Source organism: Chelonia mydas, chromosome 1 (assembly GCF_015237465.2).
Source record: "Chelonia mydas isolate rCheMyd1 chromosome 1, rCheMyd1.pri.v2, whole genome shotgun sequence".
NCBI classification, from domain to species: domain Eukaryota; kingdom Metazoa; phylum Chordata; order Testudines; family Cheloniidae; genus Chelonia; species Chelonia mydas.
The window spans coordinates 193,437,998-193,460,144 of NC_057849.1; the positions used below are offsets into that span (position 1 = coordinate 193,437,998).

Consider the following 22,147-nt stretch of genomic DNA (forward strand, 5'->3'; position numbering starts at 1 on the left):
TGTGACCCGCTCAGTGGGTCACATGGTGGGTATATGGGGTCATGAGTTGTGAGCTCCATGGGGCTGACAACCCTGAACTCCCATTAAATTACCCCCACCCCATTTTTAATTTATAAGGGGGGTCACACTCAGAGTCTTACTGTGTGAAAGGGGTCACCAATACAAAAAGTTTGAAAACCACTGATCTAGACCATCCCTGACACTCGTGTTTGTCTAACCTGCTCTTAAAAATCTCCAGTGACTGAGATTCCACAGCCTCCCTAGGCAATTTATTCCACTGCTTGACCACCCTGACAGGAAGCTTTTCCTAATGTCCAACCAAAACCACCCTTGCTGCAATTTAAGCCCATTGATTCTTGTCTTATCCTCAGAGGTTAAGGAGAACAATTCTTCTCCCTTCTCCTTGTAAAACCCTTTATGTACTTTAAATCTGTTATCATGTCCCGTCTGTCTTCTCTTTGCCAGACTAAACAAACCTAGTTTTTTCAATCTTCCCTCATAGGTCATGTCTTCTAGACCTTTAATCATTTTTGTTGTTCTCTTTTGGACTTTCTCCAAATTGTCCGCATCTTTTCTGAAATGTAGCACCCAGAACTGGACACAATATGCCAGCTGAGACCTAATCAGCTCAGAGTAGAGCAGAAGAATGAATTCTCGTGTCTTGCTTACAACAACACTCCTGCTAATACATCCCAGAATGATGGTTTTTTTGCAACAGTGTTACACTGTTCAACTCAGCATCTCTCTGAGGATAGGCCTAATTTATATTGCTTTGCATGTTTGAAGTTGTTTTCTATTGTTTGTTTCTTTGGGGTCCAATACTGATCACACACATTATCCCATGTAACTTTATTCTCAGTGTAGGCTCATTAGCATCAAAGAGACTATACATGGGACTGAAGGTTTGGGCAGTAGTTACTGTTTGGAGGAATGGGGACCTGGATCCTAACGGCCAAATTTTTAAAGGAATATACGTGCCTACTGAGATTATTAAAAGTATCTACGTGCCTAACACGCACTGATTTCAATGGGATTTAATCATCTAGATGCTTTTGAAAATCCCAGTAGGTGCCTAAATACCATTAAAAATCTGGCCCTGAGATCCTAAGGAAAAGGGATTGTTTCTTCTCTGTATATACGGTAGCAGAACAGTGTCAGCCAGCAAACAATAAATCATATTTAAAATACTTAATGATAGCAAATTCCAACAGCTCACCCAGACTTTTTCCGTCCTTCCACTCTTCCTGTACATACACCCAGTCAGGTATAATTACAAGAATACCTTGTTTTCCTCATTAATAATATGGGAAGAAGAGGAGTTCAAGATGAATTTTAAAACCGTTGCGGAAAGAGTGAAATAAGCGATGGCAGGTTGACAGAAGGCACAATTCTCGCTACCTTCATAGGTATATATATATTCTGGAAAAAACTTAGATTATTATTTTGCTTTGTCTTGAAGAATGTGAATAATAGTTCTGTGTGTTTATTTCTTTCCTGTTAAATCAGATAAAAACAAAGAAAATGGTCAGCTCCAGAATACCTACAAGGTCAAACCTAATATCCAAACACAGGTATGCAAAAAGAATATAGTATTCTCAATGTAGCCTTGTGTTTTGTAATGTCAGATTTTTCTTCTCCCTTAGGTGCTGTATATGGGATGAGGAGAATGTGGCAGCAGGATTGTAATATTGGAAAATCATTAAAGCCTCTTAATCAAAATTTGATATCTAAAATTCAAATACTGTATTTAAATACATGTTTTTATGTGTGCATTGACTGCAAAGGTTTACAGCCCCCTGATTTAAAAGGGACAGAACTGATAGTTTCAGTATGTGAGTTCTCGACTTTGGAATTTGCTTCTCCCTTGGTCCAACAGTGCTTGAGTTTGCTGACCTGCAAGGCCTACCTACATTTTCTTGCACTTTTCATGTGGTGGTGGAGGTGTAATTGAGGCATGTAGGGAAGGATTTGTTTTGTGATGGGTTGTGCAGGGCCTTCTTCTGAGTATCCTTTGATATGATATTGAGCCTATCTGTCCCTCTGTGTGTTCTATAAATATTGTAAGGGGCTTAGAGTTTTATAGCCTGATCTTCCAAGCATATATTCACATAAGTTGTCCCATATAATTCAATATGACTTCTCACGTGGGAAGTTGCTTGTGTGTAATGGTTACAGGATCAGAGTGGCAGGGAAGGACTCATAGCTTTCTTATTTAGATAATTAGGAAATCCCTAATATCTTTACAGATGGCTAGATAGGGGAGTTAAAATTATTCTGCTTGTGTGTTTGCAGAATTTTCATGTGAATCAAAATCAATATTTAGTATTTTTCCATATATCTTTTATTTGGCCTTCTTGAAAGCAGCCCGCAAATGTGGATGTCACATGTTCATAGATATGCATATAAACAGATTTTTTAAAAAAAAATGACGTGTCTGAGACACAAATGCAAAGGAGGCACAAAACAGAAAGAGGGAAATTTGTAGTTAAATCTGCTTTAGTATCTTTAAAACAGTGTCAAGTAAGCATTGCATCTCAAGACTGTTGAACAATACCCTGTCTTCTATGACATTCTGTGGTACCCCTATTTTACAAATACTGTTAATGGAGTTTTTCTTTATAACTCTGCAGGGAATGTCACACTTAGCAATCGTTATTCTATGGACCAAAAAAGTATCCTATCAATGAAAACATATTAGACAATACAATAATAGCCCCCCCCCCCCTCCAAAAAATGGCAGAAGATCCCATTACTTCACTCGTTTAACAAAACACTGTATAGAACACCTGATTGAATACGGTAGAGAATAATCCATAGGGCTTAACCTAACATGTCTCTTCTGTCTCTGTAATCTATGTTTTTATCAGAAGAGGGAAGAAGTATTAGGTCCTAAATTGTTTCTTTGTATTTAACTTCAGATACCTTGTGTTGTCACTCTCTGATATAAAACCATACGGTGGTAGCTAATGGGTAGTTTGCAAGTACATGTTGTCCATTTACCGTGTGACCAGTAAATTCTTAAGGAGTTATCTCCTTACATAATCATTCCCTTTCCTCCTTGGAGGAAGAGTTAGGCCATGCATTTAGGAAAGCAGGCATTCTAACTATAACAGCTTGCATTATGAGGATGCCTGGAATCACTGGAGTATAAGTTTTAGGACACTAATTTAAAGCTAATAGGCCAGATCTTTGAATGTGTCAGAGCTGCCCCTGGTGCAGCTCAGGATGGTGTGTTGCAGGGCGGACCACCTCAACATTACCCAAGCTGAGCATGGTGAGTCCCCTAGCCTCAAGACTAGTCTAAAGTAATACCTGGCAGCCCATGGCCCAGTTGAGTCATTCCAGCTTCTGGGGATAAACAGAGTGAAAGTAAACTCTGACCAAGCCCTCTACTCTTAGATTTTGGGCACATCATGTTGGCTCTGGGCCACCTAGGGATTCACCTTATGCAAGGGGAATACTGAGATAGCTGATTAAGCTGGCTTTCCAGATGTTTTGTGCTTCCTGAGCATAGGGGAGAAATGGAGCCAGTGAGTCTTCTTTTTGTCAGCTTCCTGGGGCTTAGATATTGGTCACTCTGCTGTGAGACACGCTACTGATTTGTAATGAAAATATTCAATACTGATGTGCACACACCATCATTCCCAGTCCAGTGGTACAAAACAAAACAAGGATGGTGATCAGCTATCAGTTACATCACTCCCACATTTACATTGTTACTTCAGTTTCCACAGCAGAGAACCAGTCACACAAATCGTTAGGTGGGGTATGTTTTAATGATGCAACCACACAATTTCTACAAAGCCAGATTGGTAATGAGTTAGGCCAAAAGTTGTTTGTATTTTGTTCAGAGGCAACAGTCTCATTTTTGGAGTGGTTCTGATTTTTCTCTGTAATGAGTGCCTTTGAAAGGCTTTATTGCTGCATTTCATGTATAGCCACCTTGTCATTATGTATAGTTATTCTTCTGCCTTTTCAACAACATTGCAACAAAACAGCTTTTGTTTCTTTTGGCAGGTTGACCCAGCAAGTTTGGCTAAATTTTGGGGCTGGGTGATGAGGAGCAGTTATAAGGAAGAAAGTAAATAACTATCCTAGGGACAGTCCCCTTCATAAACAAGGGGCAGGGAATGTGGTGGGGGCTAGAGGAGAGAGGAGAAACACTGTAGAAGAATAACTTCCTCTTCTAGCTGATTAAAATCCAGCAGTTATATAATATCAGGCTGCAAGGTGGAGTTCCCTCTAGAGTCTCTGTCCAACAGGGAAAGGCTTTTAGCGTCAATCACTTATTTATCTCCAAAGAAAAACATGACTGTTTTCTTAAGGCTTGTCCAGTCGGATTGAATCCAGTGCTGCCGTAAGGAAAGCAACGATGTCCTAATGTCTCCCATTTTAAAATATATGTTAACTTTATGTGGCTTTGGGAGATAGGAGCATCAGAAATAAGTAAACAGCAGCTGCTAAAAGCTTTACTGCTATATAAACTCTTTTATACCTGGGACAAAGATAGATGAGAGGTGCATTAGGTATATGACTACAAATCAAGAGACCTCTCTTTTGACAGTGGCTGCATCATGAACTTTTTGTATCACCTTGAGCTAGTCACTTCTATTTATTTCTTATCTATCAACATTATTTTAAATGCTTCCATCACTGTAGTATCTGAGTGCCTAAGCTCTCTGTTTTATTTTCTCAGTCTGGAAAATGAGAATAATATTTGCCTTACTCACAGGTGTGAGCATCATTTAGTTAATGTTTATAAAGTGGTTTGATAATGTAAAACTCTATACAAATAGTAGGTATCACTTTGGCACTTAAATACTGCGGTGAAAAAATGCCTTTAAAAATGCCTGAGAGAAAAGGTACATCAATATTTGTCAACTCAAAATAAAGGTTTGCTATCCTAGGATCAGAGAGAAAGAGGGAGAGAGTTCATTATGGCAGGCATTGTCAGATGGAGCCCAAAGTTATGCAACTAGCAGCTTTAGAGATACTTTAGCAAGTGAGCATCTGAAAGACCAGACGTTGATAGCAATGGTGCTGGTGGTAAACCTTGCTCACTAGTGATGGGAAAATACTGAGCATTAAGCAAAACAAATCTTTTGAGTTCCTCAGTAAAGACCATGATGTAGACTTCTCCTTGAATCCACCCCAGGTTGGTATTGAATCAAAGTTGTTACCGTGTGATAGCTGTTTGGTGGCCAGTCTAAAATGAGAATGGTGGTCCCAGGCCACTTTTCAGTACAGTAACTCCTCACTTAAAGTCATCCCGATTAATGTTGTTTCATTGCTGATCAATTAGAGAACATGCTCTTTTAAAGTTGCACAATGTGCTGCTCCCTTTTAATGTCGTTTGGCAGCCGCCTGCTTTGTCCACTGCTTGCAGAAAGAGCAGCCCGTTGGAGCTAGCTGGTGGGGGTATGGAACCAGGGTGGACCGGCAGCCCCCCTACCAGCTCCCCGTTCCCCTAAGTTCCCTGTGCAGCAGCCGCCCAGCAGGCTATCAATTGCCGGCAGTTCAGTTGTTCCTCCCCCCACTGCCATATGCTGCTCCTGTCCTCTGCCTTGGAGCTGCTCCCCGGAGCCTCCTGCTTGCTGTGCGGGGCTGGAAGGGGGGAAGAGGGGGTCTAACGTCAGGGTGTCTTCCTGCTCCTGCACCCCGCTTACCCCATTTCCATAGAGCAGGAGCGGGACACGACAGGGCTTAGGATGTGGGGAGCTTCCTGGCCTCAGCTTCTGTCTCAACTTGCTGATCTACTTAAAAAGGCAGTGTACTTAGAGTGGGGTCAGCGTACTTAAAGGGGCAATGTGCATCTCTCTCTCTCTCTCTGTCTGCCATGTTGTCTCCCCTCCCTCCATTCGTGCTGCCTTGAAGAGTGTGAGGCTACATTAACAACAATGGGTTAACCCTTGAGGGCTCAACTGATTGCTCGTTCATCATTTAACAGTAAGGCATTCCCTGGGAAATATCCCACCTCTGACTTCAGTTGAAGTTTCGCATGGTCTCCCTAGCCTCCATCATTCCCTCCCTCGATCCGGGAGACTGGTACGCTGCCCTCAATTTAAAGGACACATACTTCCATATTTCCATCTTCCCAGGGCACCAGCACTTCCTTTGCTTCATGTTGGGCCGGTGCAATTTCCAGTTCATGGCGATGCCCTTTGGTCTCTTGTCGGCCCCAGAATGTTCACAAAGTGTACAGTGCCAGTGCCCGCTTAACTGCAGCATCGGGGAGTCCAAATATACACGTACCTTGATGACAGGTTGATAAGGGCCAGTCCCCAGATCAGGTGTGGAGGCATCTCGACCTGGTATGTTCCACCTGTCGAGACCTAGGGTTGATAATAAATGAGAAAAAGTCAACCTTAATCCCAATACGATGCATAGCATTAATTGGAGCAATCTTCAACTCCCCTCAGGCCAGGGCCTTCCTCCCTGAGTCTTGATTCCAGGCCATGGCAAAACTCATCGCGGGCCTGCGGGCCCACCCGCTGACCACCGCCCACACGTGCCTGTGACTGTTGGGCCACATGGCAGCATGTATTTACGTGGTCTGGCACGCACGACTGTGCCTCAGACCCCTTCAGGTGTGGCTGGTTTTGGTCTATGTCCCCAACTGGCACAACATGGACCAGGTGGTCAGGATCCCAAGTCGGTGTTGGAAGGAGTTCCCTTTGTGGCTCTGACTTCGTCAGTGACCCTTGTCTCCAATGCCTCAGACCTGGGCAGGCAAGCCCACCTGGGCACTCTCTGCACTCAAACTCTTTGGTCCAGTCATGATCACTCGCTGCATATCAATGTCAGGGAACTCAGGGCGGTTCGACTAGCCTGCCAAGCATTTCTACCTCATATTCAAGACAGGATGGTTCAGGTCCTGACAGACATCACAGCTATGGTCTTCTATATCAACAGGCAGGGCAGAGCTAGGTCGTCTGCCCTCTGCCAGGAAGCCCTCTGGCTTTGGGACTTCGGTCTGCAGCACAACATCCATCTCGTAGCTGCTCACCTTCCAGGGACCAAGAAGACTTTGGCAAATCACCTCAGCAGGACGTTCTCATCTCTCCACAAGTGGTCCCTTCATCCGGAGGTGGTCAGTTCCATCTTCCACAAGTGGGGAACTCCCTGGGTGGACCTGTTCGCATCTTGGCAGAACAGGAAATGCCACGTCTTCTGCTCAATCAGGGGCATGGACAGAGGATCCCTGTCAAACGCCTTTCTGCTCCCGTGGTCGGAAGCTTTGATCTACGCCTTCCCTCCAGTGCCGTTGCTACCCCGGGTTCTCACAAAGATCAAACAGAACAGGGCAAGAGTCATCCTCATAGCGCTGGTGTGGCCGTGCCAACACTGGTTCAGCACTCTGCTGGATCTCTCGGTGGCACCCTGTTCCAGCTACCACTCAGGTCGGACCTGTTATCCGAGTGCCACGGCAGTCTTCTGCATCCCAACCTGGCAACGTTACATCTGATGGCCTGGCTGCTGTGTGGCTAAACGTGCAGGAGAAGCAGTGCTCGGCTGAGGTTCAGCGCATCCTGCTGGGAAGTAGGAAGCCCTCCACCAGAGTGACCTACCTGGTTAAGTGGAAATGGGTCACCTGCTGGATTGCAGCAAAGATGTTCGTCCCAAGTGGGCTTCTCTGCAGCTTATTCTGGGCTACCTCCTGCATCTTAAGATCCAGGGCATCAGTAGCTGTGGCCACAGCCCATTTCCAACCAGCTCTACCCATTTTGGGGGATTCTTTCTTCCCTGGCATATAGGCGAAGTTGCAGCCATACTGCTCCGCTGCAGCCTTGTCCCCACACGGATTTATCCACAAACTGAGGTTTCCATCAGCTTAAACAGGAAAAAAATGCATAAATGCTAGGTGAGTCTGGCCCTGTATCTACTGCACAAACTGAACTATTCCCAAACATGATTTGCGCCAAAGAAAAATACTTGAAAACATTTGCAGTAGGTAAGATGCTATACCATACTGTATATACTAAACTATACAAAAATATACATATATTTACTACTACCCCTACTAGCAGTATTTTTTCGTGATATTGTTCAGTCAGGAAGCTGCTCAGTTGTGGTTTTTAAAAAAACTGTTTTGTGTTTTTAAAGGGAAAGAACATATGATATATTTCTGTAATTAAAATCAGCAGATAAAACTGCAATCTGTTTAATTAGATTTGTTTTCTGTACAGTGCAGTACAGTTTATTTTTAAATAATGTTTTGATGGCCTGAACTTGACAGCAAAGGTTGATCAAAAATCCGGAGAAGAAAAATGTGATCCACAAGGAGATCTCAAATGGTCTCATAAAAATTTGACTCAGATGAAACAATTAAAAAAAATGAATAGTATTTTATTATTTTTTACCTAAATATGCTTTTGTATGAAATAGATTAAATGAGTAACATTATGAAATACAGAATAAACCAGGAGCATTGACTGATCCCCACTCATCTAGAAGCAGGACTTTATATGCTATATGCTTAGCCAAAAGAGGTATTTGTATATTGAGTTCTATTCCTCCTTTAAACTCAGACTTCGCTGAAAGAGGATTATATTTTATAGCTGCAGTTAGTATACGTATATATCTGGCAGTACTTCTGCCTGGTCCCTTTCCAGTCATTGTACTATTGAAATGTTGGCTCCCATACCTGCATGAGCCAAAGGACGGTCAGGGCTTACTTATGTCATAGAGATCTGCTATTTTCTCCATTCTGAGAAATGCAGGGCCAATTCACGTGCTAGAGATGCTTATTTCCACGCTGCTCAAAAGTCTGTAAAGGATTAGTATGTGGATGGAAACCTTTCTGGATCAAAGACCAGTGTAAGGCAAAAATATTTGCAATACAAATATAAAAAGCATATAAATTCCTTTCAATTTGGAGCCCCCTCTTACTGGCCTGTTATCACCCTGAGAAATCAGTTGTTGAAATTAAGGTGATGCCACTGATAAATCCCACAGATGCTAACCCACATCAAATGCCTTTTACATCCATACTTTACTTTAGATGAGAAGTGAGCATCTGATCTGGATTTAAAAAACATAAAATAGTCCTGGTTTATGAGAATGGTTTGTGACATTTTCAATAACCTTGATCTGAGTTGAAAGTTAGTAACAAAATACACAACTGGGTGATTATTGTTGTTTTGGAGGTTTCATTGTTATTACTTTGCATAGTTTCATTGTCAAGGTTTCTCCCGTTCTTTAGTGGTCCACAGTACAAGCTGGAGAGATTGTTCTCAAAGAGAACAAAGGTTAGAGGATTCCTTAGCAGTAAGATTTTCTGTACTAATGGAGCAAAACAACTGGCTGTAGCCAAATGAAAGGGATCAAAATGCTTTATAACAGTTCTCGCCAACAAAAATGAAGTGTAACCTTTAGTGATTGGGGCTGGAGCCATATCCATTGTTAACTTAGGACAAATGAGGCACTGGATTGAAGCCTTATATTTTCATTACAAAGAAAAATTCAATTTCTATTATGGCACAGATCCTAATGCTTATTTATTTTTTCTCTTTATAGCTCATACTACGAGACGCTACAAAACTTGTCCCTATTACAAGAATCAAACAAGGTAACTTGTGGTTTTTTTCATGTTTTTTTTCCCCGTTGAACACAGATATCTCACAAAAAAAGTAGAAAATAAATGAAAAAACAATACATTTACTGTAATTAATATATGCAGAGTCTAGTGAAACTTTCCTTCTAACCAAAATCAATGGAACTTCACAATCAAAATTGTAGTTAAACTGGGTTCCCTCTTCATTTTTGAACTGTTATTTTGTTGCATCATATACAACTACTTCATTGAATCATTTGCTGAATGGCTACCAATTCTAGTTTCTGCTAGTGTCTGTCTATAAGGTTACCATGTGAGCCATATTTATAAAGGTATCCAGATTTGTCATTCTCTCTGCCTTGCATCCCCTAGCTGCCAGGTATGAAAAGAAGCAATATGTGACTTGAGTTAAATTTGTACTACACAGTGAGATATTTACAATACAGAATCGTGCACTGATCAGTTCTGCATAAGCTTCAAATTGTATTCCATCCCTCAGTACCTAGTCTTTGGTTTTCTCCATTTGCTGCCCTCCTTCAGGGCTTTCTTTCCTTCCTTTATATAGGCATCTTCTGTGTGTTTTGAAAATTAGATATTGCTAAGGCTTTACTTTTCTGAATGTTACTTTAAATCTTACAGTGCAGAATTTGTTGAGCTAGATATAATCTGTGTGCTCTGCTCAAATTGCAAAGCCTGTTCCCTCCTGGCATCCATGCCAATGTGACTACTCTTTGCTACTGTGTATATAGTAAAAAGAAAAGGAGTACTTGTGGCACCTTAGAGACTAACCAGTTTATTTGAGCATGAGCTTTCGTGAGCTACAGCTCACTTCATCGGATGCATAGCATATCGTGGAAACTGCAGCTCACGAAAGCTCATGCTCAAATAAACTGGTTAGTCTCTAAGGTGCCACAAGTACTCCTTTTCTTTTTACGAATACAGACTAACACGGCTGTTACTCTGAAACCTGTGTATATAGTGTACTCAGGCAGATAACATGAATCCAACTGCAGACCATGATGTTCTAAAATGTGATCTGCAGCCTCCCTCATACAGAATCTAGAGTTCTAGCCCTTGGAGACAGCAGGTTCCAGCAATCAGTGCCCCATTTTCATCTAAATAGCCTTTAGTTAGTTAAATATGAGCATTGCATGCTAGAGCCTGTAGTCTCTGCGCATTGTAGGCGACACTCTACAAGTTAGATGCAGCCTTGAGGCCCCTAATGTGTTGTCAGTGTGGATCACAGAAAAATTTGCATGCCTCTTGTATTCTGTTTTCTTGTATAGTGCTGTAGTAAAATCCACAATCAGTGTGTCATACACACTCATCCATATTCTCTACCCTGTACACTGCTGGAGGCTTAGAAGGGCAATGTTACAGATATAGAGCCATAGAAGAAATAACCAAGGTTGAGCCAATGTTGATAGTATGTTTTTACTGTTATGAAGAAGCTTGACTTTATCCAGCCCTAGCTTAGTATTCACATACAAGCGCAAGCACAATTATGACAATTTTCGGAATATTTCTTCAACAAACAATTCACTAAACACATAAGTTATTAGCCCAGATGTTAGCTTTTTCTGAGCAGTGTGTGTAGGGAAACAGGCAGAGTTCTTCTTTAGTAGTTTTAGATGAGTAAAGACATTCCTTAAAATTTAAGAAGGAGTTGGGGAAAACTCAACAAATATTTTTAACATCCAGCTGCAGGGCAGAGGATGTTTAGAAACTTTTTTTAAAAATGCATATGTTTTCAGTGTGCTATAGACCAAAATAAAGGTGGAGGGAAGGCTTTTAGGAAAGAAATGAAAGTAGCAAATGAAAGCATATCTGGGTATGGGTAGTGCTATCTTCCATCAGGACTTCAGTGAAGAGTCTCAGCAGAAACTGATAAGCAACAGCCAGCTACAGTCCAAGTGGAAGAGAGGACATATTGGCCTCTGGAAATGTATTTACCAAGAAAATGTTAAGATTGCACAGCTGCATTTCGAGAAAAAACGGGGGAGAGATTTTTCCCCCTCCTTAGTTGTATTTTTACAAAACATAATCATTGCATAGTTGATTTTATTTCTGCAACCTTGAAATAGTGGTGTTTAAAATTGGAAACCCCATTTTTGTTATGCAGTGGTCCTAGGTTATATAAGGCTTTCTGTGATTAAAAATCTCATATAACTTGATGTCCTGGGAAGTTTGTGGGTCTGGAGCTGACTTGTGAGAAATCCTAACATGGAGCATTTACATAGAAAGTTTTGTGCTGTCTTTTCAGTGGTGTCACCTGCAGGGATTTTGAAATGTTCCAACGTGATGAGTCTTCATCACTATGTCAGTGTGTCTCCGCTCCTCTGGGAAGCTTTTGGTATCTGGGCTTTTATAGATTAGTAAACCCCCTATAGGGTGTGCCTTTGACAAATGTGAAATAATATTTCTTGTTAAATTTAGTTTTTTATAAGTACAAATATTTAACTTTACCTGTATGATTTCTAAGTTGAGAAGGATTTAGAAAAATAAATATGTTCCAAACGACTTCTTCCAAATATTTTATATTTCCACTATGTATTCCTGGAGAAGAAGTTGTTTTCAGAGATGGCTTCTTGCACTTGTTTTCCAGATGTTTAAAAAATGTCACCTTTTTATTTCAGAGAAATACAAATTCCACATGTCCATAAAATAGAGTAGACTGTGGAGCGGGTGTGATTTATTTAATTAGTACCATGTGTGAATAGACTTAAACCAACATGCTCACCATACATTGGGATTTGAAGCATGTGAAAAACATCTTTAAGGGACCAGCTCTTGGAAATTTGAAAATGCAAATTTCCATAGAAACAGAAATACAGGAGCTTATTTAATATGTTCTGAAAATGATTGTCTTTGCATTTAAGCCAGGAGCTCCCCAAGTCAGAGAAATGTTAAACACGCCAATATATAAAGAGGGCAACACATGAACTAAGTAAAAATCTCAGGTTTATTTTGACATACTAGCCATAGGACATTTGGCCCTTTTTATTTTCAGAACACTTCATAAACATAGAGCCTCATCCTATGTTCCTATCATATTTAAGCTCAGTGGAAGTTCTGAGTGTGATAGGAATGCTGGATTGGGCCCATTAACTGATAAATCCTCATCAATCATTTTAAGAGATAAATTAGTAGTATTGTCCTCATTTTACAGATGGGTGAAATTTAAGCAGAGAGAGAAATTTAAGCCCAAGGCCACAGATGCAAGTCAGTACCAGAACCAAGTTTAGAGCATAGTATTTTTTGGCTCCCATTCCTGCATTCAGATTACTAGAATACATATGCATGTCATGTGGTCAGGATTTAGCCCTTTATTTTACTTATTACGTGAAGTCCTTGCTCTGGGTTCAAACTTGTCAGTTAGACACTGGCTCGAGTTTGGGATGCTGTGGAATTGTACTGCCCTAGTGGAAGCTCAGTAACACATTCTTATGTGGTTTGTAAGCAAGCATGCTCCAGGATGCATTGTTACATAGCCTATGTCTAAACATATGGTGGCGTTTAGAGTACAGGCACTACGCATGTAGCCACACACCCACAGTAAAAGGCAGGCTTCATTTCCACTTGTCGCTAATGAATGTAGCTACAAGCCTCAGTGAAAGGCTTCAGCAGCAGGGAGGGAGCATGTAATGGCTCTGGCAGCTATACACTGCCAGAGCCTTTTCCCCCTACCTCCCCATTGCCAGAGTTTTTCCTCTTTGCTTGAGCCTTTTGCTGCAGCAGGGAAAGGCTCCAGCAGAGTGGAAAGGCTCTGGCAGCAGGACACTGTAGTGGGAGGCACTGCTTGGGCCTGTAGAGAGCCTATGTAGGGTACGTACTCTGGTGATTCAGGCATTTAGGGCACTTGTCTAAGCCATGCCTCACCATCTACTGTGCTGTTTATACCCGTACTAGCTGTGCATTCAATGTCTGTACTCCACATGCCACCATCAGTGTAGACATACTCTTAGATTGTAAGCTCTTTGGGTCTGTTTGTTTTGTGTTTGTACAGCCCCTAGTACACTGGGGTCCTGGTCCATAACTTAGGCTCCTAGGCACTATGGTGATCCAAATAATAAATAATAATGATGGTGCATGGTGTACCTTTTTAAAGCTCTCCCAAGCATACAGATGAACCACACCTGCTGACACGCTCATAAGGAGGTGTGTGCAGCATGCATGCTCCTCAACTGCTGGCCAGTGCAGACAGAGGTTTATGTCCTGAAGCACAAGATCAGTCTTTACTTACACAGTTTATCTAGGCTATTTTAACTGCAGATATTTCATATGCTTTTCTTAGAAGATGCTTGTATGCTGTTATGCCACTTTTAACCTTTAAAGTAAATAATTCATATTGAAAGTTCCATATTAATTAGTATTTATGATGCACCCAACATGAAGCATAAGAAGAGGGATTAAAAAGGATTAGATGTTTGTATAGTAAAAGCATAATATTCCGTTACAACAGTCAAGATAAAATAGGGATATCAGACCTAGTTCTTCAGGGCATAAACCAATCAATGAATCCAAGGTAAAGAACAAAGTTTCCCACATACACATGCTATGGTATGAATATCTATTGCGTGAATTTATACCTTCCTCTGAAGCATGTGATACTGACTACTGTCAGACAAGATATAGGACTACAAAGAACATTATTCCCGTGTGGCATTTTTTATTTTGTTCCTATAAATGCTTGTTTTCATGCTGAGTTAAAAATATCTATTACCATTGCTAATCAAATGCTACAAAACCCTAAATATTAATTTGAATGTTTTGTTTAAATTCACTTTGGCTGTGTTCAAACCCCTTTTCCATTAATATTCTAGTGCATGGGGATACGGCAAAGAATATTTGTGGTAACAATAAATGTTAAGCAAATATTGCAGCAAGCAAATTTTGAATTTGTAATTGAGTATTTGAACCAAAAACCTGATTCTTAGAATTATCCTTATCTAGCCATGTGAAAGAAACATACAATGAGACCTGCATTGTCTAATTAAAGCAACTAGAACTTAGAAAATTGAATACTTGCAAGAAACTGAGAGCAAATGAGATACAGATTAAGAACTATTCACAGAAAAAACTAGTAAAAACAGTGAAATGTCTCAAATTATTAATTATGAATTATTCACCCAGCTCTACCTGTTAAAAATACTGCCACTCCTAACATTTACTAGACATGTTCCAGTGTATCTTCAGGGTCACATGAATGGTAGGGGTGATGGGAATTGAGTGGGAGCACATAAATAGTAGTAGTCTCCTGGCCAGACATATCGTTTAATATTGTAGTGTCTCATTAAATAGCAGACATTTTCTAGGGATTTTTTAAGCTCCCCTAAATCTCATTAGCCCTGAGTTCTGCAGTTCTTGAAACTGGTTCTGTGATATCTTGAGTATACAGCAGTGGTTCTCAGCCTGGGGTCTGGAGCCCCTGGGGGGAGGGGCGCGAACAGTTTTCAGGAGGTCTGTCAAGCAAGGCCAGTGTTAGATTCACTGGAGCCCAAGGCAGAAAGCCAAAGCCCTACTGTGCGGGGCTGAAGCTGAAGCCTGAGCAACTTAGCTTCACAGGGCCCCCTGTGGCATGGAGCCACGAGCAATTGCCCTGCTTGCTACCCCTAATGCTGGCCATGGATTTTTTTATAGCATGTTGGCGGGGCATGGCTCAGAAAGAAAAAGGTTGAGAACCCCTGGTATAGAGCATAATTTTCCCAAAGAAAATCAATCTAATGTTGATGGCATGACAATTGAGATTGAGTGTATGGGAAAGATTTGCAGTTCGGGGTGGTTTAGAAAAGAGACAACTTGCAAACCCTTAGATAGGTTTGAGATAATGTAAGAAAATATGAAACTGATATCTCAGAGCTACTAAAACTGAATAAAGAAGCTTTCAGAATGTTTAAAGTCCTCTTGTGTGTGTGTGTTTTTCGTTTCCTGGCTTAAAATTTTTGTAAATTTCTCTGGTAATGCACTGTTGCTGTTTCCACAGTAATTCAAAATGTCACACGTCGGATGCTGCCTAAAACCACGGACAGGCCTTCCCTGGCAGGAGCAATACTAGGTGACTAAGACATTCCTTACTTCTCTGGCCAATAGATAAAGATCTGTGTAAATCCTTTTTACATTTCCTGTCCTTTCTAGTTCTTACTTTCTTGAGGCTCGTTCATATTTTTTTTTATTATATCTTACGATAATTGTGGTAAGGGGAAGGATGCACCTGAAGTATAAAATTGACTATGCCGTGGTCAGAATATTTTAAAGGACTTATTGCCACTATTTTATCAAAAACAGTTCTTTCATATTGCAGGAGATGGGAGAGAAGTGATTTTGCAGAGAGAATCTTGAGGTGTTAAGTGAACATATGTTCGGCTCCCTCCAGGTGTGCATTAGGTCACAGGTTTCCAACCACTGGCACATATACCTGTACTGATACTTCAGGCTTTTGTGAATGGTATACTAAGTTTCCCCATTCCACTGTATTACTGAGACCTGTACTAAGCCCCAGTGCATCACAGCTTCCTTCGTTCCCGTCAGTTGTCTGGCCTGATTTAGAGCTTGGGTAATTGCGTATCAGGTTAGAGCACACAGGTAGCAGGCACTAGATGGTACCAACTTACTATAATAAATGGGTACTCTTGTCTGAAAAGATTGGGAACCACTCTGCTTAAAATGTCTGGAGACAAATTTATCCCCAGTGTAATACTACTAATGCTTAGTTCTCAGTGGCTCAGAGGGTATTGCATGAACATCTCTGAGGGCAGATTACAGCTCACCATGTTTTGAATGAATGGCTCACTTATCTTTATGTGTAGTGCACCTTATCATTCCAGGTCTCAATGAAACACCACAACAGAAACTCCCTAAACCTGAGACACTGGGCATATCTGAAACACCAAAGAAAAAATTGGGTAAGTAGACATCTCCTATATTAAGTTAATGAAGTTGGTGAGCATCATCAGAAGAAATGTATTTTGGTGTGAGAATGTACATTCAAGCTAAGCCTCCTTTTTTATTTTGTTTGGAGCATTTGTTCAGTCAAGTGGGTAAGTAGGTGTCCAATCTTGCAAGGTTTTGAACACCAAATACGAAGAAAAGACATTTTAAAAAAATGCAGGTTTCAGAGAACTAGTCACGTGTTATTGAGTGTGTGGTGAAGGCAAGTTCAGCAGTTCCCTAAGGTATTTGATTTCACGTGTTTGTTCATTTTGGATTGTTTGGGCAAATTACAGCAGGAATAGAAATAAATGTAAACAGAGGCAGCGCAGATGTATCTCTGGTATTTACAGTCTAACTTCTGCCTTTTTAGTTACAAATGAAACCCAAACATGGCCTGAGGAATCCAAAACACCACAAGTGCAAGAAATCTCCCCACGGTCCTTCCCAGGTAATTATAGATCTGTTTTAGGTTTTTATAAATGATGTGTTACACCTTTTCCTCACTGCCAGTTTCAGTGGATTGGGAGTTTTTTTGTCTTCCCCACAGTGGGGACCTGGTGGATTGGTGAGGAGATACAGTTCAGTGTTGCAGTTTAACAGGTGGCAGGTATCCAGTACATATACTTGTTCCAGAGGGGGTCCAGTTCACCGATAAACCAGAATTGGAAGTGGATTTAGGGGAAGGCTTCCCCTAAAAACTGGGAGTGGATTGGGGCTCCTAATGTCTGGTACAGTGAGGAGAGAATCTGCTTTCCCCGGGTTCCCCAGCTCCCTAACTCTCATATGAAGGGAGGGTTCTGGGGTCCCAGTAAAGGGCTGGGGACCAGCTATGAGGTAAAGAAAGGTTACTGGCTATCCTCCACCAGTTGGAAATGATTAAGGAAGGAATCCTGACCTGCACTGTTTGGGTTATTGCCAGATAGTTCCCAGATGAGAAGTTAATAAAGTTGCAGCTTAATTAAACCATGTCTTCCTTCTTACATGTCTGGGACAGTATATATGAACTCATTAGCAGTTTTAGGATTTGTGCTGCTCAAGGGTGACACTAGTTGAGAGCATGTCAGAGCTGATATTTCCAAAGAGGGTACTGTGCACTACATTAATGCTCTCACCTAGTATCAGAGAACACTTCAATCTCTCTGGTCACTCGATTACAGACCTAAAAGTCGCAATATTACAACAAAAAAAAGTCAAAAACAGACTCCAACGAGAGACTGCTGAATTGGAATTAATTTGCAAACTGGATACAATTAACTTTGGCTTGAATAGAGACTGGGAGTGGATGGGTCATTACACAAAGTAAAACTATTTCCCCATGTTTATTTCCCCCCCTCCCCCCACTGTTCCTCAGACGTTCTTGTTAACTGCTGGAAATGGCCCACCTTGATTATCACTACAAAAGGTTTTCTCCCCTCCCCCTTCCCCCCCCCCCACTCTCCTGCTGGTAATAGCTCATCTTAAGTGATCACTCTCCTTACAGTGTGTATGATAACACCCGTTTTTTCATGTTCTGTATGTATATAAATCTCCTCGCTGTATTTTCCACTGAATGCATCCGATGAAGTGAGCTGTAGCTCACGAAAACGTATGCTCAAATAAATTAGTTAGTCTCTAAGGTGCCACAAGTATTCCTTTTCTTTTTGCGAATACAGACTAACACGGCTGCTACTCTGAAATTTAGCATTTGTATGTACACTCCCACAGGATAGAGCTTTGGCAGGATTGTGTCTCTAGTGTTAAATAATGGGGAATATAATTTCATTTTATTGTATATGGATTTGACTCTAAGAATCCCACAGCATTACAGTAAAATTGTACCTCTTTGACGTTTTCTGGTCTATTTTTATAACTGAAGCAGGACCTGATTCTTCTCCCGTTAAAGTCAGTTGCAAAACTCCCATTGACTTCATGAGTGTGGACCTGGGCTACAAAAGAGGCAAGACAGAAGCATTGAAATGAATGAGAAGTTTAGAAAAGTAATTGTTTGAAGAAGATTTTGCTTAGGTTTAATGTAGTTAGTGTATAGTCTTGTTGTCACTATTCCACTTTGTTCATAATATATGTCATTATTGACCAAGCAGAATATATGGCCAAATCCTGCTTGTCTTGCTGATTGACTTCAAATGAATGGAAGTACTTGCATGAGTAAGAGGCACAGAATTCGGCCCTTAAATCTCATTGTGCTTGTTATATACAAGAGTACATCAAAGAGGCACCATTTTACAACTGATCAGACTAGGTCAATTTTCATTATTTTTAAAGACCTCTAACTTTATTCTCATGAAGACATAGTTTCTATTCTCCACTTAAAATTTCTAACCCAGTAAATGACTTGAGAGTAGAGCAGACTCATTTATTGAAGTTAAAAATTAAATTTATTTTGTGGGACTTTTAACAAATAATTTCTATAACAGTATGTTGAATATTATGGACAATAAATTCCTTGGACTAGCTACAACTCAAGTCAGTCCAGTATGGAGAGTCAAAATTGAGTGGTTCACCAGACTTTTGTACTCCTGGAGAGTATGTAGGGAACAAAAGAAATTTAGGTTGTAGTAATGCAGAAAAAATGTGTAAGGATTGCCAACTGTCTTCTGGATGAAACTATTACCTTTTAGTCTCTAAAAGTGTTTGCAGATTTCTTATTCTACTACCTCCAGGTAAGTCTATTGCCAAATTCCAGTGTGTACTGAGACAGAGAAATCTGCTTTTCAGTTGTTCTTTATATTCATCCTAAAATGCTGGAAGAAAAAGTAGGACACTTCTGCACATAGGCATTAACCAGAGCCGTTCAGGGTACGGATACGAACACTTGATTTTAACTAGAGTTGGATGCACAAAAAATATTCAGTGACTGTTCTTTTTAAAATAATTAGTTTTTACTGTTTCATCCCTTTTTGTATTCACTTTTCACAGATATTTTAGTAAATGAGTTCAATAGCCAGAGTTATTGCAGAAATAACTATAAATGCATATTGCAAATATTTAGAGAAAATTTACTTTCTCAAATCTATATGTATTTATTGGATCTGGAGACTTGGTCCTAAGATTTATATGCATCCAGTCAGGGAATGGGTTGAGGGAAGTGGCCTTGTGTGTCCTCTCAAGACATCTCAGACATAGAGAACTGAAAACTGACTACACTTTTGTGAACAAGCTAGTCTCAGAATTATTCATAGAATTATTTGTTAAATAATTTTGAATAATAAATACATTCAGGAATAATTGATCTGTATGAAAATGACCCATGAACAGAAAAGAACTCCCCAAAATGGACTTGGCAGAAAGTCACTGATTTTGGTGCTAACAAATTCTGTTCTATGCTGTGTTCCTGTCGAATAATAAACCTTCTGTCTTACCGGCTGGCTGAGAGTCACGTCTGACTGCGGAGCTGGGGCACAGGGCCCTCTGGGCAGACCCACTGCGGGAAGCGCATGGTGTGGAAGGGTTTCAGAGTAGCAGCCGTGTTAGTCTGTATTCGCAAAAAGAAGGGGAGTGCTTGTGGCACCTTGGAGACTGGCCAGTTTGTTTGAGCATGAGCTTTCGTGAGCTACAGCTCACTTCATCGGATGTGTGGAAGGGGATGCTGAATACTCCGAGGTCAGACCCAGGAAGGTCAAAGCTCTGTAAGCTTCTTGCTCTGGCAACAGTCTGCTCAGAGAGAGGAGGCTCCCCTAGAGTCCTGCCTGGCCTCATATGGAGTAGTTCCAGAGCATTGCCCGGGGACGCCGGGACAACTGGGAGGTATTGCCTATTTAGAGAAGGACCAGGATATCATACAGGAGGATCTGGATGACCTTGTAAACTGGAGTAATAGTAATAGGATGAAATTGAATAGTGAGAAGTGTAAGGTCATGCATTTAGGGATTAATAACAAGAATTTTAGTTATAAGCTGGGGACGCATCAATTAGAAGTAATGGAAGAGGAGAAGGACCTTGGAGTATTCATTGATATAGGATGACTATGAGCCGCCAATGCGATATGGCTGTGAAAAAAGCTAATGCGGTCTTGGGATGCATCAGGAGAGGTATTTCCAGTAGGGATAAGGAGGTTTTAGTACCGTTATACAAGGCACTGGTGAGACCTCACCTGGAATACTGTGTGCAGTTCTGGTCTCCCATGTTTAAGAAGGATGAATTCAAACTGGAACAGGTACAGAGAAGGGCTACTAGGATGATCCGAGGAATGGAAAACTTGTCTTATGAAAGGAGACTCAAGGAGCTTGGCTTGTTTAGCCGAACTAAAAGAAGGTTGAGGGGAGATATGATTGCTCTCTATAAATATATCAGAGGGATAAATACTGGAGAGGGAGAGGAATTATTTAAGCTCAGTATCAATGTGGACACAAGAACAAATGGATATAAACTGGCCACCAGGAAGTTTAGACTTGAAATTAGACGAAGGTTTCTAACCATCAGAGGAGTGAAGTTTTGGAATAGCCTTCCAAGGGAAGCAGTGAGGGCAAAAGATCTATCTGGCTTTAAGATTAAACTCGATAAGTTTACGGAGGAGATGGTATGATGGGATAACATGGTTTTGGTAATTAATTGATCTTTAAATATTCATGGTAAATAGGCCCAATGGCCTGTGATGGGATATCAGATGGGGTGGGATCTGAGTTACCCAGGAAAGAATTTTCTGTAGTATCTGGCTGATGAATTTTGCCCATATGCTCAGGGTTTAGCTGATCTCCGTATTTGGGGTCAGGAAGGAATTTTCCTCCAGGCAGATTGGAAGAGGCCCTGGAGGTTTTTCGCCTTCCTCTGTAGCATGGGGCACGGGTCACTTGCTGGAGGATTCTCTGCTCCTTGAAGTCTTTAAACCATGATTTGAGGACTTCAATAGCTCAGACATAGGTGAGAGGTTTTTCGCAGGAGTGGGTGGGTGAGATTCTGTGGCCTGCGTTGTGCAGGAGGTCGGACTAGATGATCATAATGGTCCCTTCTGACCTTAGTATCTATGAATCTATGAATCTATTTTTAACCAAGTGACAGCAGATATTTTTTTAACCTCATTTAGTGTTGTTGTCATTCTTAATACTGGAATACTTCAGCAGTCATTTAACTTTGAAATAATCAGTTCAACAGGTAATTTTTGAACAGTTAAGCTTTCCATGGTGTATATTTTGTGCTGACAATTTTGAGCATCATAGGATAAAATCCTTATCGACGTCTTTTTTATGTGCTTATCAGACGCACATCTCACTATCTAACAGGCTGAATGATAGACCACTTCCACTTGTGTCCTTTAAAAATCATGAGATCTACAACAACTTCCTATCACATGAAGAGCCCTTCTTACAACGTCATACCTCCAGTTTTATAATTCAGTAGTGGGGGAGGGGTTCCAAAAATATCACAATTTTGTAGATACTCAGTTTTTGAGTCAGAGTATGCAAAGTCATGCATCTTATGCGCAGCTCCTGAGATTTCAGATGATATGTATCTTTGCTAACTATTACATCATGGTAAATATATTGCACTATTCCTTATTCAACCTTTCCTAGTGACTCAAAGAATAGCTCGCTCGCTTGCTTTCTCAAACAACCTCAGCTGCATTCACTTAAATTCCTTTGTCTTTTAAATCAAATCCTATGCATGGCTTTCATGCATGTTGTCTTGCATAAGCAGATAGGCATGCAGCTCATATATATGCCAGTCCTT

General features: G+C 40.8%; 1 protein-coding gene and 1 long non-coding RNA gene across 25 annotated transcripts in view; one reads left to right on the forward strand and one right to left on the reverse strand.

Moving 5' to 3' along the window:
- LOC102940233 (ABI family member 3 binding protein) overlaps positions 1–22,147 on the forward strand; it is a 377,733-nt gene that overhangs the window by 210,630 nt on the left and 144,956 nt on the right. For 21 of the 24 annotated variants that reach the window (XM_043538550.1, XM_043538551.1, XM_043538552.1 and 18 more), the window contains 5 exons: positions 1,507–1,571; positions 9,517–9,568; positions 15,537–15,608; positions 16,360–16,455; positions 16,854–16,931. In XM_043538550.1, the coding sequence (XP_043394485.1) occupies positions 1,507–1,571; positions 9,517–9,568; positions 15,537–15,608; positions 16,360–16,455; positions 16,854–16,931 (363 nt within the window). The remainder of the gene's footprint in view (positions 1–1,506; positions 1,572–9,516; positions 9,569–15,536; positions 15,609–16,359; positions 16,456–16,853; positions 16,932–22,147) is intronic. The other 3 variants (XM_043538557.1, XM_043538559.1, XM_043538561.1) reach the window with 1 other exon arrangement.
- Positions 17,423–20,361, reverse strand: LOC122464153. Its single transcript, XR_006288073.1, has 3 exons — positions 20,219–20,361; positions 18,933–18,941; positions 17,423–17,436 (listed from the first exon to the last, which is right to left on the reverse strand). It is a non-coding gene; the product is annotated as an uncharacterized LOC122464153 (long non-coding RNA).